The 25,996-nt window shown below is 40.7% G+C and overlaps 1 protein-coding gene across 4 annotated transcripts in view; it reads left to right on the forward strand.

Annotated features, from left to right (window-relative positions):
• LHFPL1 (LHFPL tetraspan subfamily member 1) overlaps positions 1–25,996 on the forward strand; it is a 91,070-nt gene that overhangs the window by 37,970 nt on the left and 27,104 nt on the right. For 2 of the 4 annotated variants that reach the window (XR_011463250.1, XR_011463251.1), the window contains one exon: positions 21,336–23,126. Coding sequence is in view for 2 of the 4 variants with exons in the window: in XM_070366049.1 (XP_070222150.1) it covers positions 21,336–21,517 (182 nt within the window). In the remaining 2 variants the exon portion in view is untranslated. Of the gene's footprint in view, positions 1–21,335; positions 23,297–25,996 lie in introns of those variants that run through there. The other 2 variants (XM_070366049.1, XM_070366051.1) reach the window with 2 other exon arrangements.

Genomic DNA, 25,996 nt, shown 5'->3' on the forward strand with positions numbered 1-25,996 from the left:
TTTCAACAAGAGGCTCTTTAGTTCTTCTTAGCTTTCTGCCATAAGGGTGCTGTCATCTGCATATCTAAGGTTATTGCTATTCCTCCCGGCAATCTTGATTCCAGCTTGTGCTTCCTCCAGTCCAGCGTTTCTTATGATGTACTCTGCATATAAATTAAATAAGCAGGGTGACTATATACAGCCTTGATGTACTCCTTTCCTGATTTGGAACCAGTCTGTTGTTCCATGTCCAGTTCTAACTGTTGCTTCCTGACCTTCATGTAGATTTCTCAAGAGGCAGGTTAGGTGGTAAGGTGGGTATAATTTTTTAATTAGTGGTGTTAATACTGCAGCAACCATTTCACTGGGTTCTTGTGATAAAATGAAATTATATACCTAAAACATTTAGTACAGTGTCTCCACTCAGTAAATGTTAACGATAACTGCTATTATTATACATTAGGCTAAGCCAGAAGGAATTTTTTTAAAGTAAAATGAAATGTGTTTCAAAGGCGGGAACCAGAAAGAAAACCGGGGACAACTTCTACACATGCTAAAATCAATTCTCTGGCTAAGTTAATGATACAGGGGTGAAAATATATGTCTGTCTATTGTGTCATATGACTTTTCCAAACCATCTTCTCCAAGCCCCATCCAGGTGAACTGGAAAGAACTGTGTACAAATGTATCTTTCAAATGAAAGCCCCTACCACTGCACTGAGCATACTGTAGATTCTCAATAAATGTTGATTCCCTCCTACTTTTTACCTAAAAGCTCTGAATATGATCTGGTTCAGGTGATTCCCCAGTGCACTGTACATCAAAATCATTTGGGCCCTCCCCTGAAAGATAACAATTCTGTACATCTGGAGTAGAGCCTAGGAATCTGTGTTGTAAAGCTCTTTTGTAAAGCTCTTCCTAGACACTTTTGGGAACTAGTGCATTAATTGAAAAGTGTTTAGCTGAGAGAAAACAGAGCTGAGAAATATTGATCATTCTAGGTGCCATGCTAAGTGCTTTATATGTGTCATCTCATTTGATCTTCACAGCTGCTCTGAGAGGTAGGTGGTGTCACTTCTATTTTTCCCATGGGGGACCTGAAACTCAGAAAGGTTAAATGCCTTGCCTAGAGATTCAGTAAATGACAGGGCATGGTTTCAAACACAGTTCCTTGTAATCCTCGTCCCAGGCCCTTCTCCCTGTATTGCAGACTTGCCAAGCACACATGGGCCTGGTCCTGTCTCTACCCTCTGACCAAGTGAAAATCTTGGTCAAACACTTCATCTGGCTGCTCATTTCCTTCCTTGATAACAGTATTCCTGCCTCTGACTTAGACTTGATGAATGAATAAAACAAACAAAAGAGAATTAAACGAGATAATGAATGGAAAAACTAGCTTGTAAAGTGCTATATACATATTGTATTATTTGTGGCATTGGTTATTGTTTAGTCTTTAAGTCCTGTCCAACGCTTTTGTGACTCCATGGACTGTAGTTTACCAGGCTCTGCTGTCCATGGAATTTCCCAGGCAAGAATACTGGACTGGGTTGCCATTTCTTCCTTCAGGGGATCTTCTCAAACCAGGGATCGAACCTGTGTCTCCAGATTCTTTACCAATGAGCCACCTGGGAGACAAGGCATTGGTTATTGCTCAGGGATCCTGGATCTCAGGAAAGTGTGTATGGCCTATATCTATTGACCAATGGAACCTGGAAGGAAATAGATGATACACAAAGCTGGCATTGCTGATATGGCATGAAGTCAATAGCTGGAATGAGGGTGCATTCACTCCAGAGTTCTGAGGTAGGTCAGCTTGCCAGGTCTGGCTTTTTAGCACTTTTAAGTATTTGAATATTATGTCAAAAATAGATAACAGTCACTCAATAAGCATATTCTGGACACTTACTGTATACAAGACGGTGAATGGAGCACTGTACATAATTCACAGAACTCAAGATTACAGTCTTCAAGGAGCTTGTAATTTATTTGAGGAGACATTATATATATATATATATATATATATATATATTTTTTTTTTTTTAAACAATGGCTATCTAATGAATTCGACCATAGTAATGTCAACCCCAAACTATAAGAATGCTGGTCATCAGAAGGGATAAATACTGCAAAGGTATACAGTGAGACCCCCATAATCTATCTTCTTTCCCTTAGTATCAGTTCTTATCTGGATTATAGAAAACAGCCCCTGACTTTCTCTCTCTCTCTATTCCTTAAGATACTGCACACGACTGCCCTAATCTGTCTCCTGTTCTGTGTCCAAAAGCGATGTTTCAAAACTGCAAATCTGATATCATTCTCACTATTTGGCAATGGTTTCCCCACTGCCTTAAGGATAAACCCCAGATTCCTTTACATGGTCCATAGGGACCCCGACCATCATTTCCATCACCACCCAAGTTTCTCTTGCCCAGCCACCCTGAAAATACCATGTTCTTTCAAACTTTGGCAACCTTGCATGTGTTCTGCCCTTTGATCAAAAGTACCCTTCTCACCTTCCTCACCTTGTTGTTGTTGTTGTTCAGTCGCTCAGTCTTTTCATTCTTTGTGACCCCATGGACTGCAGCATGCTAGGCTTCCCTGTCCTTCACAATCTTCCAGACTTGCTTAAACTTATGTCCACTGAGTTGATGATGCCATACAACCATCTCATCCTCTGTCGTCTCCTTCTCCTCCTGCCTTCTATCTTTCCCAGCATCAGGTGAGTTGGCTCTTTGCATCAGGTGGCTAAACTATTGGAGCTTCAGTTCAGCATTAGTCCTTCCAATTAATATTCAGGATTGATTTCCTTTAGGATTTACTAGTTTGATTTTCTTGCAATCCAAGGGACTCTCAAGAGTCTTCTCCAACACCACAGTTTGAAAGCATCAATTCTTCAGTGCTCAGCCTCCTTTATGGTCCAACTCTCACATCCATACCTGACTACTGGAAAAACCATAGCTTTGACTATACAGACCTTTGTTGGCAAAGTAATATCTCTGCTTTTTAATATGTTGTATAGGTTAGTCATAGCTTTTATTCCAAGGAGCAAGCGTCTTCTAATTTCATGGCTGTAGTCACCATCTGCAGTGATTTTGGAGCCCCCCAAAATAAAGTCTCTCACTGTCTCCATTGTTTTCCCATCTATTTGCCATAAAGTGATGGGACCAGATGCCATGATCTTTGTTTTTTGAATGTTGAGTTTTAAGTCAGCCTTTTCACTCTTTACTTGTTCACCTTCATCAAGAGGCTCTTTAGTTCCTCTTTGCTTTCTGCCTAAGGGTGGCATCATCTGCATATCTGAGGTTATTGATATTTCTCCCAACAATTTTGATTCCAGCTTGTGCTTCATCTAGCCTGGCATTTTGTATGATATATTCTGCATAAAAGTTAAATAAGCGGGGTGACAGTATACAGGCTTGATGTACTCCTTTCCCAATTTGGAATCAGTCTGTTGTTTCATGTCTGGTTCTAACTATTGCTTCTTGACCTGCACACAGATTTCCCAGGAGGCAGGTAAGGTGATCTGGTATTCCCATCTCTTTATGAATTTTCCACAGTTTTTTGTGATCCACACAGTCAAAGGCTTTAGTGTAGTCAATGAAGCAGAAGTAGATGTTTTTCTGGAATTCTCTTGCTTATTTTATGATCCAACGGATGTTGGCAATTTGATCTCTGGTTCCTCTGCCTTTTGTAAATCCAGCTTGAACATCCAGAAGTTCCCAGTTCATATACTGTTGAAGCCTAGCTTGGAGGATTTTTAGCATGACCTTGCTAGCATGTATTTCACAATTGTGTGGTAGTTTAAACATTCTTTGGCATTGCCTTTCTTTGCCTTTCTTTGGGATTGGAATGAAAACTGACCTTTTCCAGTCCTGTAACCACTGCTGAGTTTTCCAAATTTGCTGGCATATTGAGTGCAGCACTTTCACACAGTATCATCTTTTAGGATTTGAAATAGCTCAGCCATAATTCCATAACCTCCACTAGCTTTGTTTGTAGTGATGCTTATTAAGGCCCACTGGACTTCACAGTCCAGGATTTCTGGCTCTAGGTGAATGATCATATCATTGTGGTTATCCAGGTCATTAAGATCTTTTTTGTACAGCTCTTCTGTGTATTCTTGCCCCCTCTTCTTAATCTCTTCTGCTTCTGTTAGGTCCACAGCATCTCTGTTGTTTATTATGCCCATCTTTGCATGAAATGTTCCCTTGATATCTCTAATTTTCTTGAAGAAACCTCTAGTCTTTCCCATTCTCTATTTCTTTGCATAGTTCACTTAGGAAGTCTTTCTTATTTCTCATTGCTATTCTTTGGAACTCTGTATTCAATGGGTATATCTTTCCTTTCTCCTTTGCCTTTCATTTCTCTTCTTTTCTCAGCTATTTGTAAGGCCTCCTCAGTCAACCATTTGTCTTTTAAATTTCTTTTTGGGGATGATTTTCATCACTGCCTCCTGAACAATGTTATGAACTTCTGTCCACAGTTCTTCAGGCACTCTGTCAGATCTAATCTCTTGAATCTATTTGTCACTTCCAGTTATAATCATAAGGGATTTGATATAGGTCATACGTGAATGGCCTAGTGGTTTTCCCTACTTTTTTCAATTTGAATCCGGATTTTGCAATAAGGAGTTCATGATCTGAGCCACTGTCAGCTCCTGGTCTTCCTCACCTACCTTTTTATTTTTCTTGAAAACACCCTGCCCCCTTCAAACTGGATTTGACCCCCCTCATCTGTACCCTTTTGTCACTCTATGTCATAACACTCATCACATTAATACTGTATTTCCTTGTTCTACATCTGTCTCTGGTACCTTTTACTCATCTGATTTCTTGATCTTGCATATGTGAGAACAACACGTTTAAAGAGCTTAACACAGCGCCTGGTACATGGAGGCATTTGACCAATATTAGCTATTTCTATTCCAGTTGCAGACATAATTAGCTGAGAAAATTCTGGATGTAGCTGGATTCAAGAAGAGGTCTATTGAGCAGATGTTAGAGAGGTCCAACACTTCCTTAGCTGTTTTTTTTTAAATTAAAAAAAAAAAACAAACCTGTCTCTTGCGGAGAGTACGTGTCTTAGTCTATTTGGGCTGCTATGAGGGACACCAAAGACTGGGTAGCTTATAAACAACAGAATGTTTTTCTCTCAGTTCTGGAGGTTGGCCAGTCCAGGATCAATGTGACATCAGATTCAGTGGCTGATAAGGAAATGCTTCCTTATTTGGTACATGACCATCCTCTTACTGTATTTTACATGGCAGAAGAGGGCAAAGGAGCTCTCCTCCTTTATTAGAAAACTAATTCCATTCATTAAGGGTCTGTCCTCATGACTTGATCACCTCCCAAAGGCTCCAACTCCAAAGGCCGTCACACTGAGCATTAGCATTTAACATAGGAATTTGGGGGACACAGACTTTTAGTCTCTAGTAATCCCCAAAGTTCTTGTGAGAAGCTGCTCCAAGTGTGCGGTGTGTGCTCGATTGTTTCAGTCATGTCCAACTCTTTGCAGCCCCATGGACTGTAACCTGCCAGGCTACTTTGTCCCTGAGATTTCCCAGGCAAGAATACTAGCATGGGTTGCTATGTCCATCTCCAGGGGATCTTCCCAACCCAGGGATCAAACCCGAGCCTCCTGCAGTTCCTGCATTGGCAGGGAATATTTTTTACCACTGAGCCTCCAGTGAACCCTAAGTGTAGTTGATGGAGTATACAAAGGACAACACAGAGTGACATGGAGGTCTTTTCAGGGGCAAGTAGGGGGTCAATCTTGGTAAACACCCAGTAGCATAATTTATATTGGTCTGAGACATAATTCCTTCTCCTCACCCCCAGTGGAATAAAAAACATGAGCAGAGTAGCTGGACCTCAGGCTAGTGATGCAAGAAATAATATAAATAGGAAAAGCAGGCTGGCAAAGTATGAGGATAGATGAGAATCAAATGCTCAGTAGTGATGGGGAAGATTTCAATAGGACTCAATTTGTTTAGCAGAAGTTTGTGTAAAAACAAGAAAACAATCAACCAAGTCAGGACATCTCTGTCACTGTGAGGACTTGATTCTACAGAGTGCTACCCTGACTTTCTAGAAAGTGCCCTGGTCTTCCCTTGCTTTTTAGAACATCAGGTTGGACCAAGATGGAGTTGGCAACTCAGAAAGTCCTACCTCCCTGGCAGACCTGACTGAGCCAGCCAAATAGTGGCTACTAGAAATAATATGGTTACCTGAACTACTGAAGTTTTCAGAAGTTTTCTTGTTTATTTGTTTGATTTGCCTTCCTCCCTAACAAGGGAGACTGAGAGGCTCCTGGAATCTTCCATAGGTTCTTGGCTTCCAATCTAAGCTCCTACTAATACTCATATTCAGTGAAGCAAGTGAGAAGAGAGCTATTCTCATGGCTTGGGTATCTTTTCACTGGGGGCTGTGGTGGGTGTGGGTACCTTTGAATTCATGGCTTTGCTTAATCTTTGACAATTATGCATCTGTACTGAATCTAGCATAGAAGCTTCTCTACTCATTTAACTTGGTCTTGCCTGCCTTAAAAATGTTTTTATGCTGCTACCTATGGCCTTCCCTGGTGGTTCAGATGGTAAAGAATCTGCCTGCAATGCAGGAGACCTGTGTTCAATCCCTGGGTCAGGAAAGCCCCTGGGTAAGGAATGGGTATCCACTGTGGTATTCTTGCCCAGGGAATTCCACAGACAGAGGAGCCTGGAGGGCTACAGTCCATGGGATCATAAAGAGTCAGGCATGACTGAGCGACTAACACTTTCACTTTCATGGAGACCCTGAAGTCAGCAGTATGCTTAGCACTAAATTCAGGTCCCAGTGGGAAAAAATACGTTGAGTTAAGCAAGTAACAACCTGCCCTCTTCCTCACTGCCTTCCTAGTCCACCAACTACACACATCAAGCAGCAACTGGGGCAGTGGGTTGGAAATTTGGTCTCATAAGCTTAGAGGGTGCTGAAGTGATGGAGGGAGTACCTGTTTTTCCTGAGCTGAGTCTGCTTGGGAAAAAATAAGACCCTCATGAGGAAGAGGTCTGTTGAAAATCTCAACTCAGTGTGCATTGTGTTCTCAAGGGTTCTGATCTTCTCCTAATGTTCTCTCAACAAACTCCCCCTGCCTTTCTTCTCATATTCTTCCACCTTCCCCTTTAGTCTCATTGTCTTATTTAGTCTCACTGCCTCCTTTGATCTTTCTCTAGTCCTTCCCCTCTCAATCTACTCCTTGGAATTCCAAAGGAAACTTAGGTATCTCTCTGTAGCTGAGGGTCTTTCCCTCAGGGCCAGTGTAGGCAGCCTGATTTGATATGATGAAGGCTATGAAAGCCCCAGACATCCTGCATAGCTCATATCTATGCCATCCCTCTGTTCTGGGTACTGAGGTTGAGAGCACTATGCTGGTTCCCACTGCAGGTCCTTCTACATCCTGCAATCACTCCTTCCCTTATTTTGCCTACCTAAGTCTTTAGCAGTATTTTTCACATTTCCTGGTTATTGGACTAAATTAGACAAAAAACAAAAACAAAAACAAAAACAAAAAACACAACAAACAACAGCTGTTAATATGGTTCTCTTGGCATTCTTCATCAACCACTTCCCAACATTCTGACTCCATGAGTTGCTGGAATTTGTATTTTCTCTTTGTACAGGATTTCAGTCCTCTCTCTACACCCTGGAGCTGCTTATATTCTCAAAGCAAATTTATTACTTCTTGTCCTACCTTAAGGCTTGCCTCCATCAGCCTCTCCTCTACCACACTAACATCTAGGTCTTTTTCCCACTGATCTCAAGTCACAAGCAAGTCTTTTCCTGAAGTATTAGCTCTCAGAACTTGACTTTTTGCCAACTCTTGTGTCAAATCAAGGGCTTCCCAGGTGGCGCTAGTCATAAAGAACCAGACCTGCCAATGCAGAAGACATGAGACATGGGTTCAATCCCTGAGTTGGGAAGATCCCCTGGAGTAGGAAATGGCACCCCACTTCAGTATTGTTGCCTGGAAAATTCCATAGACAGAGGAGCCTCGTGAGCTACAGTCTATGGGGCTGTAAAGAGTTGGACACGATTGAGCACATATGCACGTGTAAACAGAGAAGGCAATGGCACCCCACTCCAGTACTCTTGCCTGGAAAATCCCATGGACAGAGGAGCCTGGTAGGCTGCAGTCCATGGGGTCGCTAAGAGTCAGACACGACTGGGCCTACTTCACTTTCACTTTTCACTTTCATGCATTGGAGAAGGAAATGGCAACCCATTCCAGTACTCTTGCCTGGAGAATCCCAGGGACAGGGGAGCCTGGTGGGCTGCCGTCTATGGGGTCACACAGAGTCGGACACGACTGAAGTGACTTAGCAGCAGCAGCAGCAGCACGTGTGAAATCAAAACTTAGTGTATCTATAAATTCCATTCCATTTCATTTAGCCCTCATCAGTTTTCAGGTGTTAGTGGTTGCTATATTCTTTCTATATCTCTGCTTCTCTGTCTCCTCCTCCAGCCTTTCAGGAACCTAGCATCTCATCAAATGATTCTAAAAGGGAAGACTTGAGAAACTGAAAAGACAGACTTCCCTCAGTCTTTCTCTCTCATTTTATTAAGACTTTAATAAATAAGTTTTAGTTCACAGCAACACTGGGGGGAAGGTACAGAGATTTTCTATATACTATCTGCTCCCACACATGCATAGTTTCCCCCATTATCAACACCCTTACCAGAGTGGTACATTTGTTACAACTGATGAAGCTACATTGACACAACATAATCACCCAGAGCCCATGTTTGAACACTATGGTTCATTCCTAGTGTTGTACATTCTATGAGTTTGGGCAAATGTATAATGATGTACATCCATCATTATTTTGGGTTGGCCCAAAAGTTCATTTGGGAAAACATCTTCCAGCAAAAAACTCAAATGAACATTTTGGCCAACCCAATAGTATCCTACAGAGTATTTCACTGCTCTATCTTCTGTTATTAAAAAAAGCAGAGGCATTACTTTACTGACAAAGGCCTGTCTAGTCAAAGCTATGGTTTTTCCAGTAGTCATGTATGGATGTGAGAGTTGGACTATAAAGAAAGCTGAGTGCCAAAGAATTGATGCTTTTGAACTGTGGTGTTGGAGAAGACTCTTGAGAGTCCCTTGGAATGCAAGGAGATGCAACCAGTCTGTCCTAAAGGAAATTAGTCCTGAATATTCATTGGAAGGACTGATGTTGAAGCTGAAACTCCAATACTTTGGCCACCTGATGTGAAGAACTGACTCATTTGAAAAGACCCTGATGCTGGGAAAGATTGAAGGCAGGAGGAGAAGTGGATGACAGAGGATGAGTTGGTTGGATGGCATCACTGACTCAATCGACATGAGTTTGAGTAAACTCTGGGAGTTGGTGATGGACAGGAAGGCCTGGCATGCTGCAGTCCATGGGGTTGCAAAGGGTCAGACATGGCTGAGAGATTGAACTGAACTGAACTAAGCAATCCTCTGTGCTCTGCCTAGTCATTCCCATACTCTTGCAACTCATGGCAACCACTGATCCTTTTACTGTCTCCATCTTTTTTCCTTTTCCAGAAGATCATATAGTTGGAATTTTACACTATATAGTCTTTGGGGAATGGCTTCTTTCAACTTAGTGATATGCATTTAAGGTTTTCCCACATCTTTTCATGGCTTGAAAGCTCATTTCTTTTCAGCACTGAGTAATAGTCCATTGTTGGGATGTACCACAGTTTACTTATCCATGTACCTAATGAAGGACATCTTGGTTGCTTCCAAGTTTTGGCAATTATGGATAAAGTTGCTGTAAACATCTGTGTGCAGGTTCTTCTGTGGCTGTAAGTTTTCAACTCCTTTGGGTAAATACCAAGTAGTGTGATTGCTGGATCATATGGTATGAATATGTTTAGTTTTGTAAGAAACTATCTTCCAAAGTGGGCACACTCTCTTTTTATGCCTTTCTTCTCTTCCTCCAAGGAGGACTCTTTTCTTTGGATTACTTCACTGGAATTGTTGGCTTTCAAGCTGGAACTACAACCATGCCCCCTGCAAAGAAATATTCTCCATCAGACTCATTCCTACTCTTATTCCCAACTCTGACACCCACACCACTGTTGGGCCCCATGAAAAGCATTAGCTTGTGGCTAACCCTTCCCACTTACTCATCATGAACCATTGACATTTGGCCAGATACCAAGTCCCTGAAGAGCATAGGACTAGATCTCTAGGGAGGAGGGTCAGTTTAAGTAGCAGACAATGATAATTTGTTCTCTAAACAGTGTAGATGTAATAACATAACTTAATGCTGAATCAAAGGAAATAGTCAAACTCCAAACCAATTTGATTTGCAGCTTGGAATAAAAGGCAACATGTCTTGATTTAAATGTCAGGCCCACTGCTGAGTGATGATTTAATAACTCTTATGAGGGATCTTGTCACAGCAAATTCAACACTGGAATAGAATGACTCACAGAGAGGGTGTTAGAAATGATACAGAAGAGCACAAAAAGAAAGAGGATTATCTCAAGGCTTATCTAGAAGCTTTGCATAAAGCTAATTTGCAGTTAGGACCTCTTCTCTCACCCTATCCTGCCACCCAGTCTTTCTTGTCACAGATAACTATGCATGTATGTAGATACAATCCCCAGGTGTGATGTCAGCTCACTGCAGTATTTTCTGGGGACACAAGTCCTTGAACAATTCCAGCATGCAGGCTCAGTCCATGCATTCAGGCTGAAAGGCTAAGCACCTGTGAGCCTGGCTATTTTTGAAGGTGATCTCAAAAATTCATCTCATCCTATTGCTCTATCTTTACAAAGGTACTTAATTATTTTCTCCCATTTTAAGAGTGAGAGAGCTGAGATCCTATAGAGTTAAGAGATTTCTTCAAAGACTCCAGTTTCTTGACTCTCAGGGAATCAGTAGTTCCTTCTCAGTACGTTATGAGATCTCTCCTTGACCTGTCCCAGCTTCCCTGGGCTAGCACACTAGAATGCTCAAGGCTGACCAGGCCCCAGTTTCAGCCAGCTTGCCAGGTCAGTGAGGAACCATGCATAGCTGTTCTTAAGGAAGAAGAATCCATTCTTCTGGGGTAATCTTTTAGTCATCAAGATTCATTTTGGAGGTAATGCAAAGTATAAAATTGTGATGTTTGCCTCGATGACAGTTGCTCAATCTTGAAAATATGAACATTTTTGTCCAGATCATTTTTTGTGGTGGGAGGCTGCTTTGCATATTGTTGGATGTGTTGCAGCGTCTGTGGCCTCTGGTTAACTGGTCTCTGCCTATAGCAAAGGATTACTTCCAATCCCTTTTACACAGAGCTTTTAGGTTAATCTCCCAAACTGTACTTCTAACTCAGTGGTTCTTAATACCTCCACCCTGGGGACATGGCCAAGTCTGTCAATATTTTTGGTTTTCACAGTTCAGTGGAGCAGGGATAAGTTGAAGACATCTAGTAGGTAGAGCCAGGGTGTTACAATTCACAGAACAACACTACCCACCCCCATTATGAAAAAGAATTCTTTGGCCTAAAATGTCAATAGTAACAAGGATGAGAAACTTTGTTTTATCATATCATTAGATAATTAGATAATTATTTCTGATGATTAGATAATCATCAGAAATTACCATTGTTCTCCACTCCTGGTGGTAAAGATGACAGAGTCATGATCCTTCCTTGTCTAGATTCAGCTCATTATTTGCCATCTACAGCTTCTTTTCTGAAATGACTCTGAATGGAGTGCTGTTTCTGAACCATGTGGTCTGCATTCTCACTTGTATAACTTTGCTCACACCAACCTCTCCCCCTGCCCAGAATGCCCACTTCTCATGACTAAAGTCTTGGTGAAATGCTAGCTACTCTATAAAACCCTACCTGAACCTAAATCCTCTCAGCTACAAGTAATTCTTTCCCTGGATATTATGTACATTTTTTACTTGTATGTCTCTCAAAACATTTATCATATTCATAATAGAATGGAAAATTTGAATTGGAAGCTGCCTTTAGAAATGTCTCCAGTAAAATTCCCTTCACTTTAGAAAAAGGAAATTGAGACCAAGAACAGTGAATTAATTAGGTGAAGGTATCATGAGTGTGTGTGTGTGTGCTAAGTTGCTTCAGTTGTGTCCAACTCTTTGCAACCCTATGGACTACAGCCCGCCAGGCCCCTCTCTCCATGGGATTCTCCAGGAAAGAGTACTGGAGTGGGTTGCCATGTCCTACTCCAGGGGATCTTCCTGACTCAGGGATTGAACCCGAGTCTCCTACATCTCTTGCATTGGCAGGCGGGTTCTTTACCACTAGCGCCACCTGGGAAGCCCAAAGTTATCATACTTTCTCATAACACTTGGGCCATAATAACATGTATTGTTGATTCCACTCTCCTGGCATGGTTGAAATGGATAACCATGGGCTTAGTCCTGGCATTCAAATTTCAACTCTGACACTTGTAAGTTGATAAAGTAATTAAGTTTCTGAGATTACTAAATCTTCAGCTCTAAATGGAAATAATCATGGCTGTTGTGAGAATCAAATGAGATGATGTATTCAAAATGTATGGCACATAGTAGATACTTAATAAATAATTGTCAGATGAATAGAAGGATCAATTGTATTTCAAGAAATAGAATTTAGGGATTGGTGATGTTCCATGGGGCTTCACTAAAAGTTGATTGGAGGTAAAGTGTGGTAGCTTATTCCCATGGCTTCCTACTTTTACCTCCTTCCACAGAAAACACGAGTTCCTCTGTAGGCCATGAGACCAGTGTCCAAGCTTTCTGTGGAGTATGTGAATAATGACAGCATCTCTCAACTTGGAAATGTAGTTCTTAAAAGGTTTGCTCTTTCCCCTCGTTTGCAATGCTAATGTTGTAACCTCTCTGTTCCCTCAGGTAGATAACAGGTAGGGTTGTCCAGAGAGGATTGGATAGGAGATATATTTCCTCTATTTCTCTTTGATTTCCTGTGTGATAGCAGCCTTGGGCTTAGATGCTTTTCAGTGGCTTAACTGGCATCTCTGTGAGAGGAAATTCTGCACTTCGAATGACAATGGGGGCACTTTGGTGTTGGCTTTTAGCCCAGGGATACCTGGTTCTGACTTGGCTTCAATAAGGTTTATTAAGACCTTTCTAGCTAGCTCTTCACTCTGGAGCTGCCCACTGTGTCAGCTTTCTTCCTGCTTAGGGCTTTGGAGTAATGGCATGCTATGCATTTATTCCTTTCATTTACAGAAACAAGTCTTTCCCTGGCCCCAGGGTGCATGGACCTAATAGAAAAAGCTCTGCCCCTCCAATGGGGGTGGGGGTGACCAGACAGGAAACTGAAGCAGCAGCTTGAGGCTTCTGATACCTGCCTAGACTAGATTGGAAGCATTGCAGAGAGGAGGAAACTCTCCAACAGTGGCCCTTCCACAAAGCTGGCTTCTGCCTACTCTGTCATGTGAGCACAGGAGCTTTTCATTTGAGGGGTTAGGAAAGAAGCTCTGGTGAGTGAGTCTACTGCAAATTGACACAGGATCCCCCTCTGTACGGTTTACAGATTAAGGGTCCTGTAAGAGGCAAATGGCTTTTGGGAGGATGAGAAAAACAGTAGAGGGCAGAGAACCAGATTGAAAGTAAAGATACTTGATCTGGATCCCTTCCTGTACCTGCTATTTCTGAGAGAGTTTCTAAAGGCTTTAAATTGAGCCTCACATTCCTGTCTGTGAAGCAGGTACAAATAGCCTGTAGCCTTCCTTGTAAGGATGGCAAAACTGGAAGGTTTGCCCTTCTCTAGAATTTTCACTCTGTGAAATCCTAAGTATATAAAACCTCCTACTTTTACTGAGTGACTGAGTGAATGAAAAAGTGAGTGTCTAAAGGAAGGTGTGACAAGGTTGGAATAGGGGATCCAGCTCTATTGTCTGCTTGCCTCAAGATGGTATTTTTCACTTTACTCTTCCCAGAGTTCTACTGTCATTGTTCACATTGCAGTTACTCAGAAAGTTGGATTCCTTTCTTCTCTATCATATTCAGAGTTGAGCTCTGAAGAATGATTGAACATTGACTACTCAGAGTGGTGAGAAGTGTATATGTATGTATGCACATTCAATAAGCATTTTAGGCAAAAGAAACAGAATACACTTATGCCTTATAGCACATTCCAGAAACAAACAAAATAGCTGGTTTTGTCATTTTAATTCAAATTTTAAGTCATAGTTTTGGGTGTTGAGGTTTGAAAATGCAAATATATCTATCTTTGAAGTATTGTTAGGCTAAATCATACTGAGCATCCACTGTTGACAGAGCATGGGGGGCATTATCAAAAAAGAAACAAATACATTTACTCTATTGAGCCAACAATCTGGAAGGAGGTAAAAAGTAAATGAAAAATACATGATATGAAAATCTTCATTCCAACATTTTGTCTAACAGGTATACTTATGTAAGTGGTATATAGATAAATTCCTGGAGGGCTACCTGGTTGAGGTGACTTGCGCTCACTGGGGTTAGCCAGGGAAGATTTCCTGGAGGTGCTGAATACTGAAGAGTATTCTTAGGAAGATATGAATTGGTGAACAAAAGGAAAGAAACTGTTTATAGCAAGAGAGACAGCATGAGTGATGCCTTGGTGCTCGAAAGATTATTTCTAAGGTGGGAAATTAGGGATAAATTAGCCTGGCCCTAACGGAAAAGCAAAGCAGCCTAACTTGGGGGTATTTTAGACTCATTAAATAACATGCCAACCAGACAATAAAAACAAGGAAAATTAAGAGTCAGTGGGAACCATGTGAAAAGAAATAATTGTTTATTGAAAAATAAATTGTCATGAGGGGAGATCAATCAAGATGGTGAAGTGAGAGGACTTGGGGACCACATTCCCCCCATACAAACATCAAAAATGTATTATGTGTGGAACAAGTCTCACTGAAAATCATCTGGAAACTGGCAGAAGGACTCCTGCACAAGCAAGTCTATATGAAAGATACATACGTAATTTGATAGGAAGGAAGAAAAGGACCTGAGTCTCTGGGAAGGGAGAATGCAAGGATGGAGACAGTGAGAGTTACAAATTGGGTCCCCAGTCCTGGGGTCCTATGTGTAGGAGACAAGCCATTTTGGCTGGTTGGAAAACCACAGGGATTATTGAGGGGTGGTGGAGTAGGGTTGCAGGAAACCTGAACTCTGCTCATGTGCTTGTGTACACATGCTTGCTTGTTCCCTAGGCAGGGCATAGAGAGCTCTTCTCTGGTGACTGCCCAGTTTCCCATGAATGCCTTGCTGTGCCTCAGCCTAAACCAAGCAAATGCTCCAGCCCTACTCACTCCACATCACAATGCAGCACTGAATCTGGGGCAGCCACAACCAAGGAGAAGACTCAACCATGGGATACAGAGGTGATCAGGTCCTAGGGCAAAGTCTCGGTAGAATAGCAGTGGCTATCATGGGTGCTTATTCAAGCAGTATATCAGAAGCAGCCTAGACCTCTGAGGAGTCCACTATAGCTCAATCCCCAATTTACACTGAGAGTTCACATGGACCCTGCCTGCCTTGTGATATGGCATGGTAGCATGGGTGGCAGAGGCTGGAACAGTAGTTAGCTATGAGGAACAAAGGGAACTTGTATCTAAGGCTTTGTCTGAGCAGAGAGGAAACAGTTTCAGGTGCCCATATAGGCAGCTTATTGGAGACAGTTTGGATCACTGTCTGCAGCTGACTTGAGCAGAGAGCCTGCATGAGGCCCCCTTACTTTAGCACTCCCCATCTCTGGGACAAGGGTCCTGGTTTAGGGAGAGGGGAAAATACATGCATAAAGGCAACAGAGCCAGCTTGAACTCAGACTTCAGAGCTTTTCCTCCAGCAACATGGGATTAGATCCAATCCTTGATAGGGTGGTAATAGCCACTGAGCAGAAGTCCCACCTCACACTGGCTCCAGCTCTAGCCCCTCCATTTCCAGCCCAAACACATGGAACTGAAATAACATGCTACTAAAAAATCAATGAGTCAATGAAGAAACCAAAGAGGAAATCAGAAAATACTTGAGACAAATGAAAATTGAAACACAACACATCAAAATCTATGAGATTCAGCAAAAGCAGTTCTAAGATGGAAGTTTATAACAACGAAGGCCTTGCTTAAGAAAAAAAAATATTGAATAAACAACCTAACCTAAGGAATTAGAAAACAAAGAACAACAACAACAACCAAAAAAAAAAACAAAGTCAGTAGAAGAAAGAAAATAAAGATCAGAGGGAAAATAAAGATAAAAAAATAGAAAAAATCAATGAAACCAAGATCTGTTTTTTAAAAAGGTAAACAAAATTGATAAACTTTCACCCAGCATCACCAATAAGAAAAGAGAGAAGGCCCAAGTAAACAAAATAAGAAATGGAAGAGGAGAAATAACAACCGCTACCACAGAGATACAAAAAATAATGAGAATACTAGGAATAGTTATATGCCAACAAATTAGGCAGACTAGAAGAAAGAAAATTTCTAGAAACATACACTCTGCCAAGATTCGATCAAGGAGAAATAGATAATTTGAACCAACTGATCACTAGTAGTCAAATTGAATTTGTAATTTCAAAAATACTCCCTGTAAACAAAAATCCAGAATTAGATGGCTTCACATGGGAATTCTACCAACCATATGAAGAAAAGATGATACTTACCCTTCTGAAACTATTCAAAAAAAAAAAAATTAAAGAGGAGGGAACACTCCCAGATTTATTCTATGAGGCCACCATTACTCTTCCCTGGTGGCTCAGATGGTAGAGAATCCGCCTGCAATGCAAGAGATCAGGGTTTGATCCCTGGGTCAAGAAGATCCCCTGGAGAAGGGAATGGCTACCTACTCCAGTATTCTTGCTTGGAGCATTCCATGGATAGAGGAGCCTGGCGGGCTACAGTCTATGGGGTTGCAGAGTCAGACGCAACTGAACAACTAACACTTTCATTTTACCATTACTCTTATACCAAAAGCAAACAAAGATACTGCAAAAACAGAAAATTACAGGCTAATATGTTTGATTAACATAGATGAAAATATCCTCAACAAAATATTAGCATATGGGATTATCGTTACCATCTAAATTCCGTATATATGAATAGCATTGAAACATGTATAATATCATATAAGAAATGAATCGCCAGTCCAGGTTTGATGCAGGATACAGGAAGCTTGGGGCTGGTGCACTGGGATGACCCAGAGGGATGGTATGGGGAGGGAGGTGGGAGGGGGGTTCAGGATTGGGAACACGTGTACACCCGTGGCAGATTCATGTTGATGTATGGCAAAACTAATACAATATTGTAAAGTAATTAGCCTCTAGTTAAAATAAATAAATTTAAATTAAAAAGATAAAAAAATTAGCAAACCAAATTCAACAAAATATAAAAAGTATCATATACCATGATCAAGTGGGATTTATTCCAGGGAAGCAAGAATGCTTCAGTATTTACAAATCAATCAATGTGATACCCAGATTAATAAAATAAAAAAATCACATGATTATTACATGATTAATAGATGCAGGAAAAAATTTTTGACAAAATTCAATATCCATTTGTGATAAAAACCCTCATCACAGTGGGTATAGAGTGAATGTATCTGAGTATAATAAATACCAGTTATAGCAAACCTACAGCTAACTTATGCTCACTCAATGGTGAAAAGCTGAAATCCTTTCCTCTAAATTCAGGGAGATGACAGTGATGCCCAATCTTGCCCTTTCTATTTAACATAGTATTGGAAGTGCTAGCCATAGTAACCAGATAAGAAAAAGAAAAAGCATCCAAATTGAAATGAAGAAGTAAAACTGTCACTTTTTACAGATGACACAATACAACATATAAATAAACCTAAAGTATTCACCAAAAAACTATTAGAACTAATAAATAAATTCTGTAACATTGCAGGATATAAGATTAATATACAGAAATCTGCTGCTTTCCTATACATTTTTAATGAACTATCAGAAAAATAAAGTTAAAAAATCTATTTTAAAACTGCATCAAAAAGAATAAAATTCTTAGGAACAGACTTAACCAAAGAGGTGAAAAACCTATACCCTGAAAGCTGTAAAACATTGATGAAGGAAACTGAAGATGACACAAAGAAATGGAAAACCTAGCTCATGCTCTTGGATTAGGAGACTTAATATTGCTAAAATGGCTATACAACAGAAAGAAAGAAATCTACAGATTTAATGCAATCCCTATTAAAATACTAAATATTAAAACCCTAAACCTAATAAAATACTCATAATATTTGTCACCAAGCTAGAACACATAATCCTAAAATTCATGTAGAACCACAAAACACTCAAAATTGCCAAAGCAATCTTGAAAAAAAAAGAACAACTGGAGGTATTTCAGACTATACTACAAAGCTACAATAATCAAAATAGCATAGTACAGGCACAAAAACAGACAGACAGATTAATAGAACAGAATAGAGTGCCCAGAAATAAACCTACACACTTGCTTGCTTGCTTGCTAAGTCACTTCAGTTATGTCCAACTCTGTACGACCCCATAGACGGCAGCCCACCAGGCTCCCCCGTCCCTGGGATTCTCCAGGCAAGAACACTGGAGTGGGCTGCCATTTCCTTCTCCAAAACCTACACACTATGGTCAATTAATTCATGACAAAGGAGGCAAAAATATACAACAGAGAAAAAACAGTCTTTCCAATAAGTGGTGCTTGAAAAATTGGACAGCTATATATAAAACCATAATATTTCCTCATACCACATACAAAAATAAACCCAAAATCGATTAAGAATCTAAATGTAAGACCTGAAATCACAAAATTCCTAGGAAAGAACATAGGCAGAACAGTCTTTGACATAAATTGTAGCATTGCCTTTTTTTGGTATCTGTCTTCCAAGGAAAAGAAATAAAAGCAGAAATAAGCAAATGGGACCTAATTAAACTTAAAAGCTTTTGCACAGCAAAGGAAACTATCAACAAAATAAAAAGAGAACCTGTGAAATGGAGGAAAATGCTTACAAATAACATGATCTACTGTGATTAATACCCAAAATAGAAAAAAATAGCTCATACAACTTAATATTGTAAAAACAAACAACCAATTTAAAATTGGACAGAAAATATGAATAGAGATTTTCCCAAAGAATATATACAGATGGCCAACAGGTACACGAAAAGGTACTCAATATTACTAATTATCATAAATTCAAGTCAAACCAATGAGACATCACCTCACACATGTCAGAATGGTTATCATCAAAAAGTCTACAAATAACAAATGTTGGTGAAGACGTGGAGAAAAAGGAACACTGTACATTGTTGGTAGGGATATCAATTGCTGTAGACATTATGGAAAACTGTTTGGAGAGTCCTTAAAAAATGACTGTATGATCTAACAATTCCACTCCTGTGTATATATCAGGAAAACATGAAAACACTAATTCAAAAAGCTACATGCACCCCAATGTTCATAACAGCATTATTTACAATAAACAGCATATGAAAGCAACCCAAATGTCCATCAACAGATGAAAGGATAAAGAAGATGTGGTATATATATATATATATATATATATATATATATATATATATATTTGGGAGGGTGGTTTGCCAAAATGTTTGTTCAGGTTTTTCCGTATGATGTTATGGAAAAACCAAACATTTTGGCCAACCCAATGCAATGGACTATTACTCTGTCATAAAAATATTGATAATGTAATTCTGCCATTTGAAGCTATATGAATGGATCTAGAGAATATTATGCTTAGTGATTTGTCAAACAGAGAAAGACAAGTACTGTATGATATCACTTATATGTGGAATTTAAAAATATAATATAAATGAATGTATATGGCAAAATAGAAACAGATTCGCAGATATGGAATAGAAACTTCATTACCAGTGGGACTAGGAAAGGGGGGAGTGACAAAATAGGGGTATGGGATTAAGAGATACATACTACTGTGTATAAAATAGAGAAGTAACAAGGATATATTGTATAGCACAGTGAATTATAGCCATTGCCTTATAATAAATTTTAAATGAAAGTATAATCTGTGAGAGCTTCCCTGGCTCAGGTGGTAAAGAATCTGCCTGCAATGCGGGAGACTTGGGCCCAATTCCTGGGTTTGGGTTTGATCCCTGAGTTGAGAAGATCCCCTGGAGAAAGGAATGGCAACCCACTCCAATATTCTTGCCTGGAGAATCCCATGGACAGAGAAGCCTGTTGGGCTACAGTCCATGGGGTCTCAAAGAGTCGGACATGACTGAGTGACTAACACTATAATTTGTAAAAGTACTGAACCACAATGCTGCACATGTAAAACTAATATAATCTTGTAAATCAACTACACTTCAATTAATAAATGTAAATTGCCCTGAAAATCAGTCTTGACATCACCACTGACTGACTATAGTCAGGACTTGCTTTCTATAGGACTGTGATATAGGTGAAAGCCACTTTTTATTCTCAGGATTCCTCTGCCATTTTGTATCACTGGGCATCTACTCCAATTTCTGGAGTCCTATTCTCTTAAGCACTTGATTTCAGCAGTTACTTATTACTCTGATCCCTTGTGATATAATAGCTTTCTTTCTTTGGGGATTGACTTTTTCTGATGGATCTCTGAAAAAACTCAAATACTTCAAAGGAAAGAATCTACCTGTGGTAGAATAAATGATGGGTGGAGTGGATGTTTGTGAACAGGTGACTCTTCCCATTAACCTTCAGGCTGAAACTACCCCTTAGAAGATTGGCCTTGATTCCAGTGCATATTTCTTCCCTGAATGTTGAAAGATTAGGTTAGAATAGAGACACATGGCATGGAGCAAGTAATTTGATTTTGCCTGCATATTTCCCATGATACAGGATATAGTTCTTTGAAAACAGTTCATGCAGTGTAGTATATCAGTGTGGTTAAAAGTGCAGAGCTGCAGAGTTAGGATGAGCAAGTGTTTATATCCTGATTCTACCACTTCCTATCTGTGTGATTTTCCTCAAACCTGTGCCTAGGTTGCCTCATCTTGTATAAAATAGGTAGGGATAATAAGAGTACCTAACTCCTATAGTTACTATAATGTTCAATGAGATATATGTCTAAAGAATTTAACATAGTTCTTAACACTTGATCCAGTTGTTCTTCTCATCACTGTCATTAGCATCACCACCACTGCCATTACCCACACCACTTCCATTCTGTTACAGATGTGTAACAAAATAACATTTTATAACCTCTTGCTAAAGCTAATATCAGCCATCAGCAAAGGAAGAAAGAGTGAGCCTAGTCTCATTCACTGTTTCCTACTCTCACTTTAACCCTAACATCTCCAAGAGAATGTATGAGAAGACAATCTAACACTTATGTCTCTATCCCTGTTTCCACAGGTACCTGTCGGCTTGGCTGGGCCTATTACTGTGCTGGAGGTGGCGCAGCTGCAGCCATGTTGATTTGCACCTGGCTCTCTTGCTTTGCTGGAAGAAACCCCAAGCCTGTCATGTTGGTGGAGAGCATCATGAGGAACACCAATTCTTATACCATGGAGCTTGACCATTGCCTCAAACCTTGAGATTTGGCAGAATTGGAGAGGGTGGGAAAGAGGAAGGAAGGGAGCCTTGAAAAGAAGTACTAAGACTAGGCCAGTTGCTACCCACTTGCCAGTCATGTAACACAGTGTTTGTATGCTTTTTAACTCATCATTCATTTTCACTTTGCCTTAAATCAGTGGGTCAGTGGCTATTTACAAAATTCACCAAGGACAATAATTCTCTCAAATGTTTATCTAGCTGGTGAGTACCCACTGGCTTTCAAGTCCCAAAGTGCCCTTTCATACAAAATAATAAGAAAGATCCTCAGTTGAAAGCTGTACAATCAAGCAGTTCTTCAGAATTCTGCATCTTCGGTGACTTACCCCAAAGCTTAAACGTTGGGTAAAAACACTTATGGGCTTTCCAGGTGGCTCAGCAGTAAAGAATCTGCCTGCAATGCAGGAGACATGGGTTCAATCATCCCTGAATTGGGAAGATTCCCCTGGAGAACGGCATGGCAACCAACTCCAGTATTCTTGCCTGGGAAATCCCATGGACAGAGGAGGCTTGCAGGCTGCAGTCCATAGGGTCACAAAAGAGTCAGACTCAACTTAGTTACCAAACAACAGCATCAGCAGCAACAACAAAAACACTAGTGCAGGGAGGAGCCATGAGATGAACAGGGCTGGTTCCTACTGCTCCATTCCTTTGGTCCTCCCTTGATATTTGTTGCCATCTGTAAACATCTATGAAGTGCCCCTGCCCAATTTTTTATGCCTCTCTCATGATTGTGCTTTGACTCTTCTTCTTTTTTCCTGCTTCTCTTCCTTTCTGGTTGTGACGAAGCTTGTGGGGAGAGCGACTGCCAGTGGAAAAAACAGTAATCAAGGATGCTTGCATGTAGTCTAAGATTCCTTCCTCATTATGCTTTAGAAAATATTCATAAGAGTTCATTTTGTGTTCTGGCCGGGTGACTGGCATTAAAATAGTAGCAAGTATTCCCTCTTCCCTTATAGATACAGGAATGGTTTTCATCAGATGTTCTGAGCAGAGACTAGCATTTGTTGTGTGCTCAATAAATACTAATTCAAAATGATGATGACAAGGATGTTTCTGCTGGTTCTTTATTGAAATTTTTCAATAGACAAGAGTTCATTTTCACTGACAAGGAAATCCACAGTGGCCTTTTGCCCCTATAGTCATTCCCAGCATGATACATGTTTCTCTGCCTGTTTCAAAGACTTTCAAGTGCTTTCCCTTCCATCTGGGGTGAATTAGACATAAAAGAACACAATCCTGATGTCACCTAGGGCTGATGTATTTTTAGGCCTGGCCTCTATCCCATCTGTGCTCAAGGCTGATGGATGGTGAAGAACTGGGTGTTTCTCAGGAAGAGAATTTATCTCCCCTACTCTTCCTTAATTAATTCAGGCTAGCTCTATTGTTCCATAAGTACAGTTTTAGGGACTAGGGACGGCCTGTGACTCAAAATGCCAGTTCATCTTTTTCTATTCTTAATCACTCCAGTGTGGTTTTTATACAGCCCAGGACAGCCCTACCTGGAAGGAGAGAAATGGCAAAAAGTGTTCTCATTAGTTACAGGCCACCCTAAGAAGGGCCACTCAGGGTTCATATATCGGCCTTATGGAGGTAAGTGAATTCAAGTGTATAGTCTATTCATGAGCTCATTCATTCATTTAATCCCTCATTCAGGACACACTTTTTGAATATCTATCTATATGCCACTTTCTATGCTAAGTACTGGGGGAAAAAAAGATAAAGATAGTTACCCTAAAAGTGATAGGATATTGACAGACATGTAAATAAGTAATTGTCAAACAGTGTGTTAAGTGCTAATAAGTGAAGGGGTGGGGGTTAAAGGTTCACATAGAGGGGCTGTTAAACCAATTTGGGGATGAAGGAGTTCATGGGAAAGATTTCTAGAAAAGATGATGTCTAAGATGAGTCTGAGAGATGAATAGGGAGAGTTAGCAAAGGCTAAGTGTGTACCTTTGAACTGTGGTGTTGGAGAAGACTCTTGAGAGTCCCTTGGACTGCAAGGAGATCCAACCAGTCCATTCTGAAGGAGATCAGCCCTGGGATTTCTTTGGAGGGAATGATGCTAAAGCTGAAACTCCAGTACTTTGGCCACCTCATGTGAAGAGTTGACTCATTGGAAAAGACTCTGATGCTGGGAGGGATTGGGGGCAGGAGGAGAGGGGGACAACAGAGGATGAGATGGCTGGATGGCATCACTGACTCGATGGACGTGAGTCTGAGTGAACTCCAGGAGTTGGTGATGGACAGGGAGGCCTGGCGTGCTGTGATTCATGGGGTCGCAAAGAGTCAGACACAACTGAGCGACTGAACTGAACTGAACTGAAGTGTGTACCATACAAGGGAACATGGAAAGCAGGGCATGGAGACTTGACAAGACATGGCTCCATCACAAGAACAACGAATAAAGGTGTGAAAAGGAAGGTAGCAAAAGCTGAGGCTACAACGGGAAATACTAACGGGATCTTTAAAACCAGGATAAGGAGCTTGGATTTTATCTTAAAGGAGGGCCATTGAAAGGGAAGTGAAGTGAACGTATTTGTGTTTTTCAAAGATCAGTTTGACTAATGTGCAGAGAATGGAAGAAAATAGGGAGAGACTATAGATATTTCAATAATCTAGGTGTAAGATGATCAGGTCCTGAACTAAGGCAATGACTATGGAGCTAGAGCAGATGGACTAATCTGAATGAAGATATTTAGAATATTTTGTTACATACCAGAATTAAAATACCTTATTAATAATTTTATAGTGATAAGAACATACTACATTTGATTTTAGCCAAAAGGCCAAGTAATGTTGAAATGATAATATTTGGTGTATACTGGGTTAAATAGAACATATTAAAATTTTATAAAGGTATCTAGGAAATAGATCCCATAACACTTGATGTCTAGGGGTTTTGTGATGGTGAGGACAAGTGAAAATTTTGGTATGATCACTTTGGGATGTCTGCTTTCATCAAGATGGGGAATAACATAGGAATACCAGATAGTAGGGAACTGATATTTGAATTAATAGCAAGTATTTTCCCCATGAAACTGGATTAAGTATTTAAGGTAAAGAAAGTTGAGCATACCTCACTGGGAGGAAAACAATGTAATTAGGTTTGTAGCACTCCCTTTCCCCGAGAAAGATGACAAAGAACAGGTGAAACAAAAATGGAACTGGCTCAAAGTTCATTTCTATTGTGTAAGCACAATAATGCAACCTTAATTTAGGAGAGCTTGGTATATGGAGAATATGTCTGTCATTTGAGAGAATGCAGATCAGTTTCTTTAGAAAAGGCAGTTGGATGAGGTCATCTTTCTTCTCAGAAGTCTAGGGAACCTTTTGGAATTCTGCAGGATAAAATTTGTGAAAGTGATGTAAGTGTTAAGTTAGGGTATTGGCAGGAAACAGATGGTACACTCAAGGAGTTTTCCTAGCTGAGCTTAATGAAGGGGCTATTTATGGTGGTATGGGTAGAATTCAGGGAATCTACCATGATGGTGGGGCATGCAGAGACGATGAATGGTAGAGAGGTGATATCACCCCAAAGACTGAAGGGGCAAAGGGAAGAAACTGTGTTATTAGAACCCAGCCAGAACTCTAGTAGTGCAAGAAGGGCTACCTGATAGGAGCTGTGTCTTTAGGTAGAAGAGTTGAGTGAAAAAAAGTGTCAGTCGTGTCCGACTCTGTGACTCCAGGGACTGTACCCCACCAGCCTCCTCTGTCCATGGGATTCTCCAGACAAGAATACTGGGTTGCCATGCCCTTCTCCAGGGGATCTTCCCCACCCAGGGACTGGATCTGGGACTCCTGCATTGGCAGGCAGATTCTTTACTGTCTGAGACACAGGGAAGCCCACTGCCTAAATGTAACACACCTGGGAGGGAGGCAGGGGCACAAAATCTTTATTTCCCTCTCTTTCTGCTCTCTGATCTCCTACTGTTGCCCACCATTAGCCAGCCCCAGCCAGATGCCAGCTGACAAAAAAAGCCTGTTGCTATAGTCCATTGAGGTCAGCCTCCTTTGGCACAGAGCATGGCAGAGAAGGGCAGAGCATGGACCTTGGGGATTTCAGAGGCAAAAGGAAAATAACAGCTCAGTGAGTGTTCTCAGTTCCCGATTTCCTTCCACATTGCTTCCCCAATGCCTCGCTGCCCTCCCTGGCTCAGATACCTGAACACATTTTGAAGTAGCTATACCCTAGAGAGGAGACTGAGCAGAAAGGGATTAATTCAAAATAACCATTTAAAATGACTGTCATCTTGTATAAGGTAGTTCATTGGTCAGTTTCCTCTCCTTTTCCAGGGAAAGGGGATAGGACTTAAAAGGGATTTTTTTTTTCCCCTGTGAAGAAACCAGGCCCACGGGGGCTTATATTCAAAGAGGGATACAGCCCCTTGTTCAATTTGAATTTAAATTTCTCACTGCCGTGTCTGGTTTCTTTCCTGCCAAGTCTTGTTTTTGCATAGAAT

The sequence above is a fragment of the Bos mutus genome, chromosome X (genome assembly GCF_027580195.1).
Source record: "Bos mutus isolate GX-2022 chromosome X, NWIPB_WYAK_1.1, whole genome shotgun sequence".
Taxonomy (NCBI): domain Eukaryota; kingdom Metazoa; phylum Chordata; class Mammalia; order Artiodactyla; family Bovidae; genus Bos; species Bos mutus.